Source organism: Xyrauchen texanus, chromosome 37 (genome assembly GCF_025860055.1).
Source record: "Xyrauchen texanus isolate HMW12.3.18 chromosome 37, RBS_HiC_50CHRs, whole genome shotgun sequence".
In the NCBI taxonomy this organism is placed as follows: domain Eukaryota; kingdom Metazoa; phylum Chordata; class Actinopteri; order Cypriniformes; family Catostomidae; genus Xyrauchen; species Xyrauchen texanus.
In genome coordinates this window covers 32931491-32944744 of record NC_068312.1, presented here as the reverse complement: position 1 = coordinate 32944744, position 13254 = coordinate 32931491, and the positions used below count along the sequence as shown (strand labels likewise).

General features: G+C 37.2%; 1 protein-coding gene across 1 annotated transcript in view; it reads left to right on the top strand.

Annotated features, from left to right (window-relative positions):
• The window catches only part of LOC127630516 (tight junction protein ZO-2-like), a 76083-nt gene that overhangs the window by 25253 nt on the left and 37576 nt on the right, over nt 1-13254 (top strand). Inside the window, exons 2-3 of the mRNA XM_052108097.1 lie at nt 9119-9172; nt 11764-11888. Of these exons, the coding sequence (XP_051964057.1) occupies nt 9119-9172; nt 11764-11888 (179 nt within the window). The remainder of the gene's footprint in view (nt 1-9118; nt 9173-11763; nt 11889-13254) is intronic.

Below are 13254 nucleotides of genomic sequence, written 5' to 3'. Positions count from 1 at the left end.
TGTAGCACTTCTTATCTTGTCGGGCACTACTCACACACCTTACAGTCTAGCTGATCCCACAAAAGCTCAATGGGGTAAAGATTCATAACACTATTTTCCAATTATTTGTTGTCTAATAGGGCTGCAACTAACAATTATTATTTTTTTTTATAATCGATTAATCTAGAACGATTATTCTGCGATTATTGCAACGATTAATCATTAGCTCTTAACCAATTATTCAGTTTGTGCCCCAGCTTAAAAGGTTGTATTAAACGTGCTTATTAACAAAAAAGAGGAAACAAATCATCTTTTAAAAATACTTCTAAATAACATTCACTGAATTAAAGGGGGAAAATACATTTTATTAAGTTTGACTCAGTAAAGAAATTCACTGCAAAAAAATTCTAGTTAACCAGTGTTTTTATTTTGTTTTCCTTTTAAAATTGTCTAAAAATCCTTAAAACAAGGTACATATACTTGAGAAGCAACATATAAGATATTTAGACTTGCTTTAAGAGGTTGTCTCTTAAATATAAGTGTATTTTGTATATAAGTGTACTTCTTCACTTGGTTATACTTTTGCGAGAGCAGTAAAGACAAAATATACTCATTCAAGATCTAGTCTCTAAAAGCAAGTCTAAATATCTTATATTCTAGATTTTTTTGTTGACAATTTTTATTGTTGACATTTGTCGATAACGTTGACTAATCGTTTCAGACCTATTGTCCAATGTCTGTTTCTTTGCCCACTCTAAGCATTTATTTTTGTTTTTCTGTTTCAAAAGTGGCTTTTTCTTTGCAATTCTTCCCATAAGTCCTGCACCCCTGAGTCTTCTCTTTAGTGTTATACATTAAACTGGTGTTGAGTGGATGTAATTCAATGAAGCTGTCAGCTGAGGACATGTGAGGCATCTATTTCTCAAACTAGAGACTCTGATGTACTTATCCTCTTGTTTATTCCTACATTGGATTTCCACATCTCTTTTTGTCCTTGTTAGAGACAGTTGTCCTTTGTCTTTGAAGATTGTACTGTACACCTTTGTATGAAATCGTCAGTTTTTTGGCTTTCCTCAAAATCGTCAGTTTTTTAGCTTTCCTCAAAATAATGATTGACTGATGAGTTTCTAGAGAAAGCTGTTTCTTTTTGCCATGTTTGACCTAATATTGACCTTAAGACATGCCAGTCTATTGCATACTGTGGCAACTCAAATACAAAGACAATGTTAAGCTTCATATAAACAACCAAATAGCTTTCAACTGTGTTTGATATAATGGCAAGTGATTTTCTAGTACCAAATTAACAATTTAGCATGATTACGGTAACATTTTATTATACATTTGATATAACAACACTGACTGAAAATTGTTTGTTATGTTGTTTTTGTTTTTTAGAAAAAACTTTAAGCAAAATGCACAATAATTTCTCATCGGAGTAAACTTCTCTGATATACATCATTATCAGTTAATATCACATCATGAAAATGCATATATGATAATGATTTGAGCAGTCACTGTTTGAAATACATGTAATGTGTACAATTTCAAATTATTTATATTGAGTTTGCATTCATTTGTATAACAAGTGCTAAAATGGTACTTTTTTCTTTAAGAATGGCAGCAGTTCGAGTTGAGCACAAAGTAAATAGAGAGGAGTTGCATGGTTTCTTTACCTTGTGCTATATGTGATAACAGTTACTGTGCCTCGATATGGTTTGTCATTTATTTTGGTTTGCAATGTTTGGAGAAAAAAAAATCCATATTTTGTCCGTAACTTTGATGTATATCAGCATTAGCCATTAAAGCCATGTCCACACTAATCTGGAAAACAATGATGTTAGGAAATTAAAACAAATCATTTGGCACTAGAGAGCATTTTTGGTGCATTCCAGTGTGAATATGTAGCAAAACTGATGCATTTTCAAACAAAGTACTAACGTGGACATGTTTGGTTGACCGCTAATCAAAATCAATATTTATTAGGACTTTTTATATTCCCTGTCATATTGCACTACTAAGCACGTTCTTCCATAGTGCCATTGTTTACACAGGATAACCTGTTGAATGAGGTTGTGTGGGCAGGGTGTTCAGACATGTAAACCTGATGGCCCCACATTCTGCTGGTTGGGTTTCCAAGCTTTCCCAGCTGGCCTGCTCTCTTGAGACTGGGTTGTGTAGATGGCTTCATGTTGATGCGTATGTCGACAGAAAACCGTGCTGCAAACACTTTCATCTTATTGGGACCAGCAGGGTCCTCACAAGCTACTTGCAAGGTCCTATTCCTCTGAGAATGAACTGAGCTAGAGATAGGGATCTTGACCTTGTTTTTGTGTGGAGTTTACGAAATAAGACTGGAGAGAGAGTGTAGGGTTTTTTTGGGGGGTTAGTTCTCAAGGGAGAAGAAAAGTATTATGGCTTCCTGCAGATGCCTTAAGTACAGCAGAAAATATCTAATATATTGTATGTATTGCAGAAGTGATTACACATTAACTTGAGTACAGTAGCATGGTTTCTTTACCGCATCCATGCAATGTGTGATTGTAATGAATCTTTTGTTGTTGTTTGAATCAAATAAAAGGATATTAAAAGAGAGATTATTCAGTGACAAATGGATTGCTTGGATGTTGTCTTTGGAAACACATTAGATGGAACGAGTTTACTATTAAGGTGCTTTTACATGGTATTTGGTCACCATGCGTTCCCTATTAATTTTCAATGACAGAGAGAGGCGGCAGAAAGCTAAACGGTGGCAACAGTCAAAGTTGCGATGCTTTTCAAGCTCGTTCACGAGAATCCTGGCGCTTTGTCGTGCACGACTGCTTGCGGCACACACCATGGAATATAAAAATATTTATCTCTTCCCCGGCTGCCGCTTTTCATTGACCAATCAGTGCTGAATTTATTCACAACCAGTCAAATTACATTTAGCTTTTACGTAGTCAAAAATAAAATGGAGAAGAATAAACTTGATGTTGCTGAATTTCCTGAGCTATATAATGTTACTTTTAACATTTATAGAGACATAAATAGGAAAACAGCCTCACGGGAAGCTAATAAGTCGGTGTACAAGATTAAAAATAGACAAAGAATACTTGTATTGTTTATGTTTCGAAGACAGACGACAGTGTTTTTTGTGTGTATTTTTAATGTGCATTTGTAGCCTTCCCATTTTAATAATTTATGTGATGTTATTTATAATGTATTTCAATTTGGCAATAAAAATATTAAATAATATGCTGTCTGTTTCTTTAGTCATTAAAAAAATTTGGAACTCATCAAATTTGGAGACGGCAAGATGCCATCAATACTTAAATTATTAAGCTATGAAACCTTGATATTATAATTTTACATTTATATAAAAAACTGATTATTACAATATTTAGAATTAGATCACATTTTATGGAGAAAGAAGTGCCATTATATTTATGTACAATCACTTATGAAAACTAATACAATATTTACAGTAATCTGATCAGAGACAGTATCTTAACTGAAGCATTAAGGGGTATTACCACACTTCTACTGCCGTTTCGCACCGCCTCTTGTGTGAATGGAAAACACCTGTACAGACGAGAGCTGGTAAGATCGCAATAAAAGGTTGCAACCCATCGCATCCCGTGTAAAATTGCCTTTAACACGCTGTGTAAAAATCTTGTTGTTAAACTTCTCCACAATACTACTCAGTCACTGGTGAGTGAAAATGGAAACATTCCCCAGCCAGTGGCTTATCAAAGACTATAGCGTTTAGTCTCATATAGTGTGAAATTCGATTGCATATGCAAGTAATTTACTTGCATTGGGATAGTTTAAATAAACTTCATAACTAATTGGAAAATGTCTATATTTTTGCCCAGCCCTAATGTTTATTACCTTGGCCAGGTAAACTAGATTTAGAAAAAAAGCTTATGACGGTTGTTCATTTTAACATTTGGAAAGCCCTCAGGGACATTCCTGTGACTTTTGACATATTCTTTGATTTATGATTTGAACAGCTGCATTATATTCTATTAGCTATGAAAAGTTTCCATAGTCATTTTTAGAACAAGGAAGTGAGTGATTCGTGGAAGCAGTCAGAACTCTGAATCACCTTTAAATGATGCAGCATCTTTAGCTCTCTGTCTCTCTCTCTCTCTCTCTCTCTCTGTCTTATGAATAATATCTCCACTGCCCACCCTCAGAAAACAGAACAGCACAGGAAGAGAGGAGGAGAGCTGTCTTACCACATCAGGCCCTTTAGTTTATCTGCTTAGATTAGTTTTATTTGCTGCATAGCGCACTATCTGAGTGCTTGTGGAGAGCCAAACAAATGCACATGTCCACACTAATTGTATGCTCCTGTAGTAGTCTGAGGGTAGATATCTGCTGGCAGAACCTTCCAATTAGAGCCACACACCAACAAACAGGAATGGCTGAGATAGAGTTTGTGTGTGTGTGTGTGTGTGTGTGTGTGTGTGTGTGTTTAGGGAAAAGCTGAAAGGAAGAAAAGAATAGAAAAAATAGGAAAGTCAACAAAATATCTGTATTTATCTTTTTTTCCAAAATTGGTAGGGGTGGGCTACTTTTGTCTACTACCAATGTCCAACAGTGTGTGCAGATTTTTATAATAGGTTTTCATAGTTTAATTTTGAAAGTCTGGGTCACGAGACAAGGCTAATACAGTAAATTTAAACATAAAAGGCATTTAAAAAGTACCAAAAATAAATGATGAAAGCATGGTAACATTTTTTATTTCCAATTCAGTTTTAGTTATACCTTTGTTACAAAAAAAAAGGTTGAAATCTATTTGTTTTTATAAAAATCAACCCCTTAGACATGAAAGTGCCTAAAGTTGAAGAAACACCTGTGTAAGTAAGGTACAAGTAATTGTATGTCATGATAATGAAATATTTGACATTTATATTTCAGTTAGTTGGAAATTAAGCAAAAATGGTTGTCATTTTAATATTTTGGATAGTTTGTATATTTATTTTTTAAATATAAGGTGCTTCATCTCATTTGATAATTTTCTCTTTTTTTGATAATGCACATAAATCTAAATATTTATTTATTCATTACAAATTTATAGCACTTGAGTCAAAAACAAAATACTTAAAACAGTAAATCTAACACTATAAAACAGAAAATGGTAAAGTAGATGATACACTTGTGTTCGCACATCAGTTGAATTCTATATTAATATAGCAAGTTGAGACTTGCATCTTGCATTTTTCCTACCAACAACCCATAATAACAAGTTTTCCTTCATCTTGACTTTTGAACACTGTAAAGGGATCAATGGAAAGGAGGAGGCGAGAACCGGCTTGTCAATATAAATAATATTTTAATAATAAACTGAAACAGACAACAAACACACATGACGGACATGTCCGTAAACTATCTCTCTCTCGTCGCACCACCGTCTGTCATCGGCCTTTATCCCTCTCTGAGGCTTCATTTGCCAGATAAGGGACCGGGTGTGTATGATCACGACCCGGCCCCGCCCTCCACCCTGCCACAAACACATCCTGCTCTGTATTTCTGTCCTGCCCACAAAGCTGTGCAAATATACTGTATTTACCACAGTATAAATGGTATCAGTAATGGCTGAATCTCTACTCGTTGGTTGACGCATTTCTACCATTGCCATGATGTCATACTGTGTATATACTGTAGTAGATTAGGATATTGTTTAGACCAAACATAGGTCTTATTTAATTAAAGACAACTTTCTCCTATTTTAAGAAACTTAAACCTGCTGTCAAGTTGCCAAGGATTAAGCTTGCGTCCTAATTGTACTTTAGTAGAGGTTGGGTTGACTGCTTTTTGGTGTTCTGGTAAATCATCAATATTGATATAGATTTCTGTCTGTTCTTTGGAACAAACTCACCCTCAAGCTGTGTGTGAGTTTGTCTGGCTAGCATTTTTATATGTGCTAGAGGGAGATATAGACCCTGGTATTGTTCACACATTGTGTTTAAGGACAGTGACAGATCAGTGATTTCAAATTAGGGCTGGGCAATATGGCCAAAATTTTTATCATGATAGTCTTTTTCATATTGTTCGATATCGATATTTATCATGATATACATTTACACATTGCACTTTATTTTTTTATTTCAAAGTTGATGGAAGATAAGAAGAAAAAATTAATTCTAAACAGTAAAAGTAGTCTCTACAGAACTGCACAGGGGGTCCAGAGACGGCCAAAGCAGTGAGGTCTGCGGGATCTTTTAGCAAAATATAAAAATATTTTATAGTTTATCATTTGAAAATGAATGTTAAAAGATCATCTGTTTGTTCTGAAGCATAGTGACAGCAGTCCAGTATTTGTTGGAATATTATTGCATTAAAATGAAATATTTTTATATTTCTTTAAATTCAGATTGTTTGTGACTGTGGAATGATGCTGAATGTGGGTTCAGGGGTGTACCGAGAGAAAATTTAGAAAACGTTTTTAAAAAATTTTTAAAAACATTTTATATTTTCATTAAAGTGAGAGACTAGGCTACCAACTATTAATTTTAGTCTTTCCTTATCCATTCCAGACACATCCATTCACAAAATTAGAACCAAAATCAATTTGTTTACTCTTTGTTTATTATTAAAGGCTCGTAACATGCTGATTAATAAAGATACATTTAGAAGGGAAAAACGTTTTGGTCTAAAAGGTGCTTTGAAACCACGTTAACTCATGCGGCGCTTCATGTCTACACACATGCAGGGAAAAGAGGCAACGCGTGCGGAGCGGGACATAAATTATGCATGTTTGGTGCTAGAGAACAATATTCAAGATTACAGCTCAGAAAGATCAGAGCTGTTGTCCACATCACAGTTGTTCTGTCGTGCTCTTCACTAGAGACGATGAGAGGGTGCAACCGTTGTCATGAAGTCATGCTAGCTAGCATTAGCAAGTTCATCCAGTCTGACCCTACGTTACCACTGGCGCGTTGTGAGCGAAGCTGAGAGCGTTTTCAATTCATTCCTATGAAAGCTGAGCGTCATGCTCTCAAGGATCGTAGGATTGGCAGCGGTGCGGAGCAAGCTCTCTCCTAGCGCTGTGAGCGCCTTTGAATGGATTTCGTCCGCCCCAGTGGAAAAGCAGCCTGAGAAAGCCGAACTGCTTGTGTTTTAGCGACACGCAGTAAAGATAGAATTTTCTTTATCGTGATATATATCGATATCGTCCAGCCCTATTTCACCTGCTTTCAGTCCAGCAGGCCTTTTATATTTGTTCTATTTCTTATGATCACTTCTCCAGTGGTTAATTCTTGGGATGCACTGATACTACTTTTTCTCTTCCGATATCTTTTACATTATTGTGTGGAAATAATTGGGTGTGCTTATTAATATGTAAAGAAACACAAACCTCTAACTACACATTATTCCAGTATAAATGTATAGCTTATTAAGAAAAACTTTATTGTTGACTAATAAACTGGATAATGTAGCAGCAAAATTAACAATAATTCCAGCATAAGTCATCAGTGTATTTTCTTTTTCTTTTTTTTTTTTTTTGCAAAATTTTTTCAGCTTGTATCTGGACATTAAAGGATTCAGATCTCTATTTTGTTCAATTTAGTTGTAAGATATCAGTCCACTTTTCATTCACACAGTTATTTTTTGGAACCCATTCAACAGAATTTGTAAACAAATGATAATGATGATAATAATAATAATATATTATAATAGTAATATATGCCTCACGCTTTTATTTTGACATTCTGAACTCTCCAGGAAGTCCTGTATGTGTCTGTTTGTAGGCAAGTTCACAGTAGTTTAATTAGCTTATTATTCAAAATTTGGTAAAGAAGCACCTCCAGTGCCATTCTAAATGCATATTATAAGTGAACCAAACATTTGAGCATCTACATCTGAGATGTTGTTCGTAACGCTCAAACATCGCGCACCGCTTGAAGGCTAAAAAGCGCCATTCACTTATGCGCTGGAGCTGTGCATGTATTTTATATATTTACTTATTAAACACAGCCTTTTGTGATTCACAGAGCTATTGCACGTCTTCAAGTGGCTTTGAATAAAATGCACGAGTCATATTAACTACTTTAATGTGTTTTTATGGTTTTTTATGTAATTTTTTTGTGCTTGACAGTAAAGAACATGAAACACACAGTATCGGATTTGGATCGGATTCGTCAGACGCTTTAGTACCGGTGCCGATACCGATCCAGGTATCGGATCGGTGCATCGCTAGTTAATTCACCCATCCATCCATCCATCCATCCATCTTCAACCGCTTAACCGGGGGTTAATTCACCCAAAAATTTTAATTCTGTCATCATTTACTCACTGCCATTCTAAACCTCTTCACTTTCTTTCTTTCATTGATCACCAAGGAGATATTTTGAGAGGTTTTCAATCTGCTTTTTTTTTCTCCATACAATGGAACCATGATACTATGCTTTAAAAAGGACAAAAAAGCACCATGAATGTAATCCATATGACTTGAGTGCTGCTAAGGTATATTCCAGTTCTTCTGAACCAATACAACCAGACAAATGCTATGTCACGCAAGTTTTTACCTCAGTGATGCCATGGTTGTCACGTGACCAATAGCCTTACGCCAAGTTTGAATATTCATTGTGAGTATGAATAAGATTTGAGGGCTACAGTGGAGAGGAAGATATTCTGTTCCTCACACAAAGCTACTCTATGGCTTCACAGATGGGGGGTATGAATTCATTTAAGATTATTTATAAATGCTGTCCATTTTCATCATCTCATTTAAAGGAATATAATGCGTTATATACAACCTAAGCTTTATAGATAAAATCTGTTACATACTGTCCCTTATTTGAAATTGGAAATAAAAGTCAATGTGTAAGTATTAGCATGAAATCTAAATTCTAAAGTTGTCTAAGTCATTGTTTTTTAGGTGGGACTTTCTTTTTCCCAAAAGGAGGATCCTCCAGTTATGTGTTTCCAATGTAATTGACATAAGTGCTGTTAATAGAGTTTAAGTTGTATTTGACCCAGAATATTTCTTTTAAAATAATATCTGTAATTATGCAACATTTAGTCAAGGACACCTTAGTTAAGACCAGTTTGTAGAGTTTGTATACTGGCCACTCACAACGCACTGCATACTGGTATTAGTGAGGCCTGACAGTTGATTAATGGTTGTTACTTTTTGTTTTTCTTTCAGAGCTCAGGAATGGAGGAGATGGTTTGGGAGCAGTACACTGTGACTCTACAGCGGGTAAGAGGGGGAGGGGGTGTCGGACTACATTGATTGTCCTTTTCTTGCACTGCTGTTCAGGAATACACATTCAAGAAATGTTAATGGAACTGAAAGTTATGAAAATCATTGGAAAATGGAAGCGTTTATGGATAAGAGCCAGTTCTCGGTTCCCAACACTACTCGCACCTTAATTGACCCCCAACTCCTCTAAACTACCTCACTGTCTAATTAACCCAACTTAATTCCTATCCTTACTAACTTGGACCCAAACTTACCTGAACAGCTTTCACTCTTTCATAAAGAGACACTGTGTCTGACATGTGAAAGAGATTAATGGATATTACTCAAGCTTGTCAAACTGTCACCAGCTCTCATGCATCATTTTTTAATTACACCTAATTTTAAACCTAATTTTAAAGTTATTGGTGCAAAACGATGTGGATAAAGTAATGTATGTCAAATATTTTATGGACCCTGCTATTTTGATCTGTGTTTTGATGTGAATATAGTTGTTTAGGCTCAAAGATACTATGGTAAAAACACTTATGTGTTCAGAAATGGGTTACAGAAGATCAGGGTCTATGAAGCATTATGAATGAACACAGAAGTTCCATGTTTATAAGCTTATAGAGCCCACAGAACCCACTCAACAGATGGATGACCCTCATATCAAACAGGCTAGAGCGAAAATCCTGTGCTAATTGCTCTGCCAGGCCCTCTATATCACAACAGTATCTGAGATGCCCTGAAGCTAAGGAATCAAACCCACCAATGTTCTGGAAGATTTAGCAGAAAATTATTATCGAAAGCATTTTTATTGGATAAAAATGAACAATCTGTTTATCATTTACTCACCCTTGTTACAAACCAATATTACTTTCTCTCTTCTGTGGCACACAAAAGGAGATGTTAGGGAAGTAATAGTCTCAGTCACTATTCACTTTCATTCCATCTTTTTTCCATACGTGAGGGTATGTAAATGAAGTAAATGAAAACAGAATTGTTATTTTTGGGTGAACTGTACATTTTAACCATGTACTGTACAAGTCCAAAATAACATTTGTCAATAACTATTCACATTGTCACCAAGAACTCTAATGAGCCTCAAAATGCTCTCCTTGTAGAAGTGCTTCAGCTTATCAGATGAAGTTATCCCTCCCTCCATCTCTTCCTATAATCTCCTTGTTGTTTCCCAGAGGCAATTTCCCATCCCTTTTTTCCTCCAAGCACAACAGGATGTACATCTTTTAGCTCCAGTGTGACAGATCACAAGGGTTAGAGAGAGCAGCCTTTACCCACACTATCCAAACATACAGTCACTATCTCCACCAACTCCATTTCAGAAACATCCTCTGAAAACATCTTAACGCTTCGGCATGTCAGACCCCTGACATCGAATAAGAATGAGTCTCTTCTTATCTGTGCAACATAAAGTGGAAGATAGAAGGAAGATGAAGCTTTTGAAAGTGTACAAATTTATATGGTAAGCTGCAAGATACAGTATCTACTGCGTCCTCTTCAGCAATATGACCAAAATCTTATAGCATGGGATGAATCTTATAAAACGGTAACAGTATATTTACGCAATATCACTGTCAGGTCCTTCTGCCTTTATTAAAGGTAAAGTACTCCCAAAAATTTAAATTCTGTAATTTACTCAACCTCATGAAATCTTCCTTTCTTTTGTGGAACACAAAAGGAGACTGTAGGCAGAATGCTATTGACAGAATATGAATTGGGTGAACTATTGCTTAAAGGTTTTGATTTGGGTCAGATAAACTACTTCTTGATTATAGCCAAATCTTTTGGGGCTTTTGCACCGCACGGTACAACTCTACTCTGCTCGCTTTTTTGGGGTTTTCCTCTGTGGATAGTACCTGATACTTTTTTAGTACCAACTCGGTCGGGGTTGCAAGCGAAAAAACCTGCAGATTACTTGATTGGTCAGGAAGAATCGTCACTACCAGCATCACTGGATTTCTGACACGCGACATCAACCCGTTAGTTTTACTATTATTATGTCACGGCAGTAGAGGCAGTGCAACTAGATCAGCCTATAATCCCACCCACGCTGAGGAGGCACTAAACTGCAGTGGAAATGCAAGCTCAGAAAATTAAAGCGATTAGAGTTGAGGCGAGTCAAACCGTAATGTGCAGTGGAAAATTGCCATTACGGAGCAAAACAAATACTGTAACCACGCTCATATCTGTCAGGTTTTATCTCAGGCTTCAATTGAGCATAAGTATATTTGGAGCGTATTTCAGCAATACCCGGTCATTAGGCAATATTTATTAAGCGCTCCTCTGAGGCAGGTATATCAGGTTGTTATTTGGACAAGCAATGAGGTGGAACCATGTCTCCATTAGACTGGAGTGCTGTAAACTCAGCAATCGGCCACATTGAGAGATTCATTTATCGTTTTTGCTGCTCTGCAAAGCAATGCCAAACACAAGGCCTCTACCACCCCAAGGCAGGCTAGATCTCACACTCTCTGTGAAGAATGACTTTGTGATACGTGAGGAAATGCATTGGTAGTGCTTTTGCACTGAGCAATCTCTCTCTCTCTCTCTCTGTCTCTCTCTCTCTGTCTCTAATGCTCTTTTCCCAGGATGCTAAAATGGGCTTTGGAATTGCTGTGTCCGGGGGCCGGGACAATCCTAACGTGGAGAGTGGAGAAACGTCCATCATTGTGTCGGACGTGTTGCCAGGGGGACCAGCCGACGGACTGCTCTAGTACGCTTCACTCTCCATACTAATGTATATGTTTTTAGCGTGTTGTTAAACCAGTATTTTGGCTTGCATATCCAGGTTAATAAGTATGGATTTTTCCCATATTAACTTTCCATAGAATTCATCAAGCTCTTAAAGATAACATGAAATCAAAAATGACATTTACTTTCGTAGAATTGTTTATTTTTTTAAATCATTTCCTTGAGTTGTGCACGATTCATCAGTGCATGTCATTAAAAAAAGTTATGTTTTAAAGTTAAAAGTTATCTTTTTCATAATAGTTCTTCAAATTGTATTAACTTTTTCCACCTCTGCTGATGTAATCAAAGCAGTGGTTAGGGTAAAATAATAGTAGTAATATTGCCTGTTTTCAAAATTAATTAAACGTCCTGATGGATACAATGAAGTCCAACCCTAAATTGTTTTTCACTAATTATTCTGTTTTACTGAGAAATATGTCTTATTATAGAAATTAAATGCGTTAGGATTGCCATATCTTGCTTTTCTCTTTTAATAAGCATTGTTTGATTCCCGTGTGACCTTTTCTTTTAAAGCCACAATTTCTTGCACATTATTGAAATTGTGTAAATATGTAGAAACCGTAAAAATAATGTTAAATGGAATTGTAATGGGTAAGGAGCCAGGAACTGGCAGAACAGTCAACATAACTTTAATGACATCAAAGAACTGAAACATAACATAAAACACATTGATGCGTGCACACAGTTTCTCTCAAACTGGCGCCCCCAGCTCGTCTTTATCCCCCTCCTGTCTGATTAGGTGGCTCGACACCGGCCGTGCACCCTCACGGCCCGGCTACGCCCTCCTCCTCGTCACACTCATCCACCACCCGATCCAGTCCGGGAAACCTCCGGCATGACATATACTCCCCTCCCTTCCTAGAGGTGAGGTGTTGCCCTTCCAGCCGTCCTTCTGCCGGCAGGTCTTCCACGCCTCTCTGGAGCCCAGGGAGAGACAAGGGGAGGGAGTGGGTAGAGGGAAATAACAAGGGGAGAGACAGAGAGAGAGAGAGAAACTTGCTTAGTGGTCCCCGGACACACCTTCGCCTGGTTCTCAGCCACTCCTTCACCCTCTGGCGGACGGCAGTGAGTCCTCCAACCCCTGATGAATGGAATGTCTCCTCCCCTTCCTGGCAGATGGCAGCGGTTCCTCCGACTCTTGACGGCCTGCAGCAACTTCTCTGTCCCCTGGTACACCGCATTAGCGAGGACCCGTGACAGCGCGTCCCTCCTCCTTCCCCGCCACGCCCTCCTTCTCGTCGCATTCCTCCACCGCCCGATTCAGGCCAGGGAAACATCGGCATGACATAATCCTCTCCATTCCTGAAGGGGAAGGGGAGGCAGGTCTT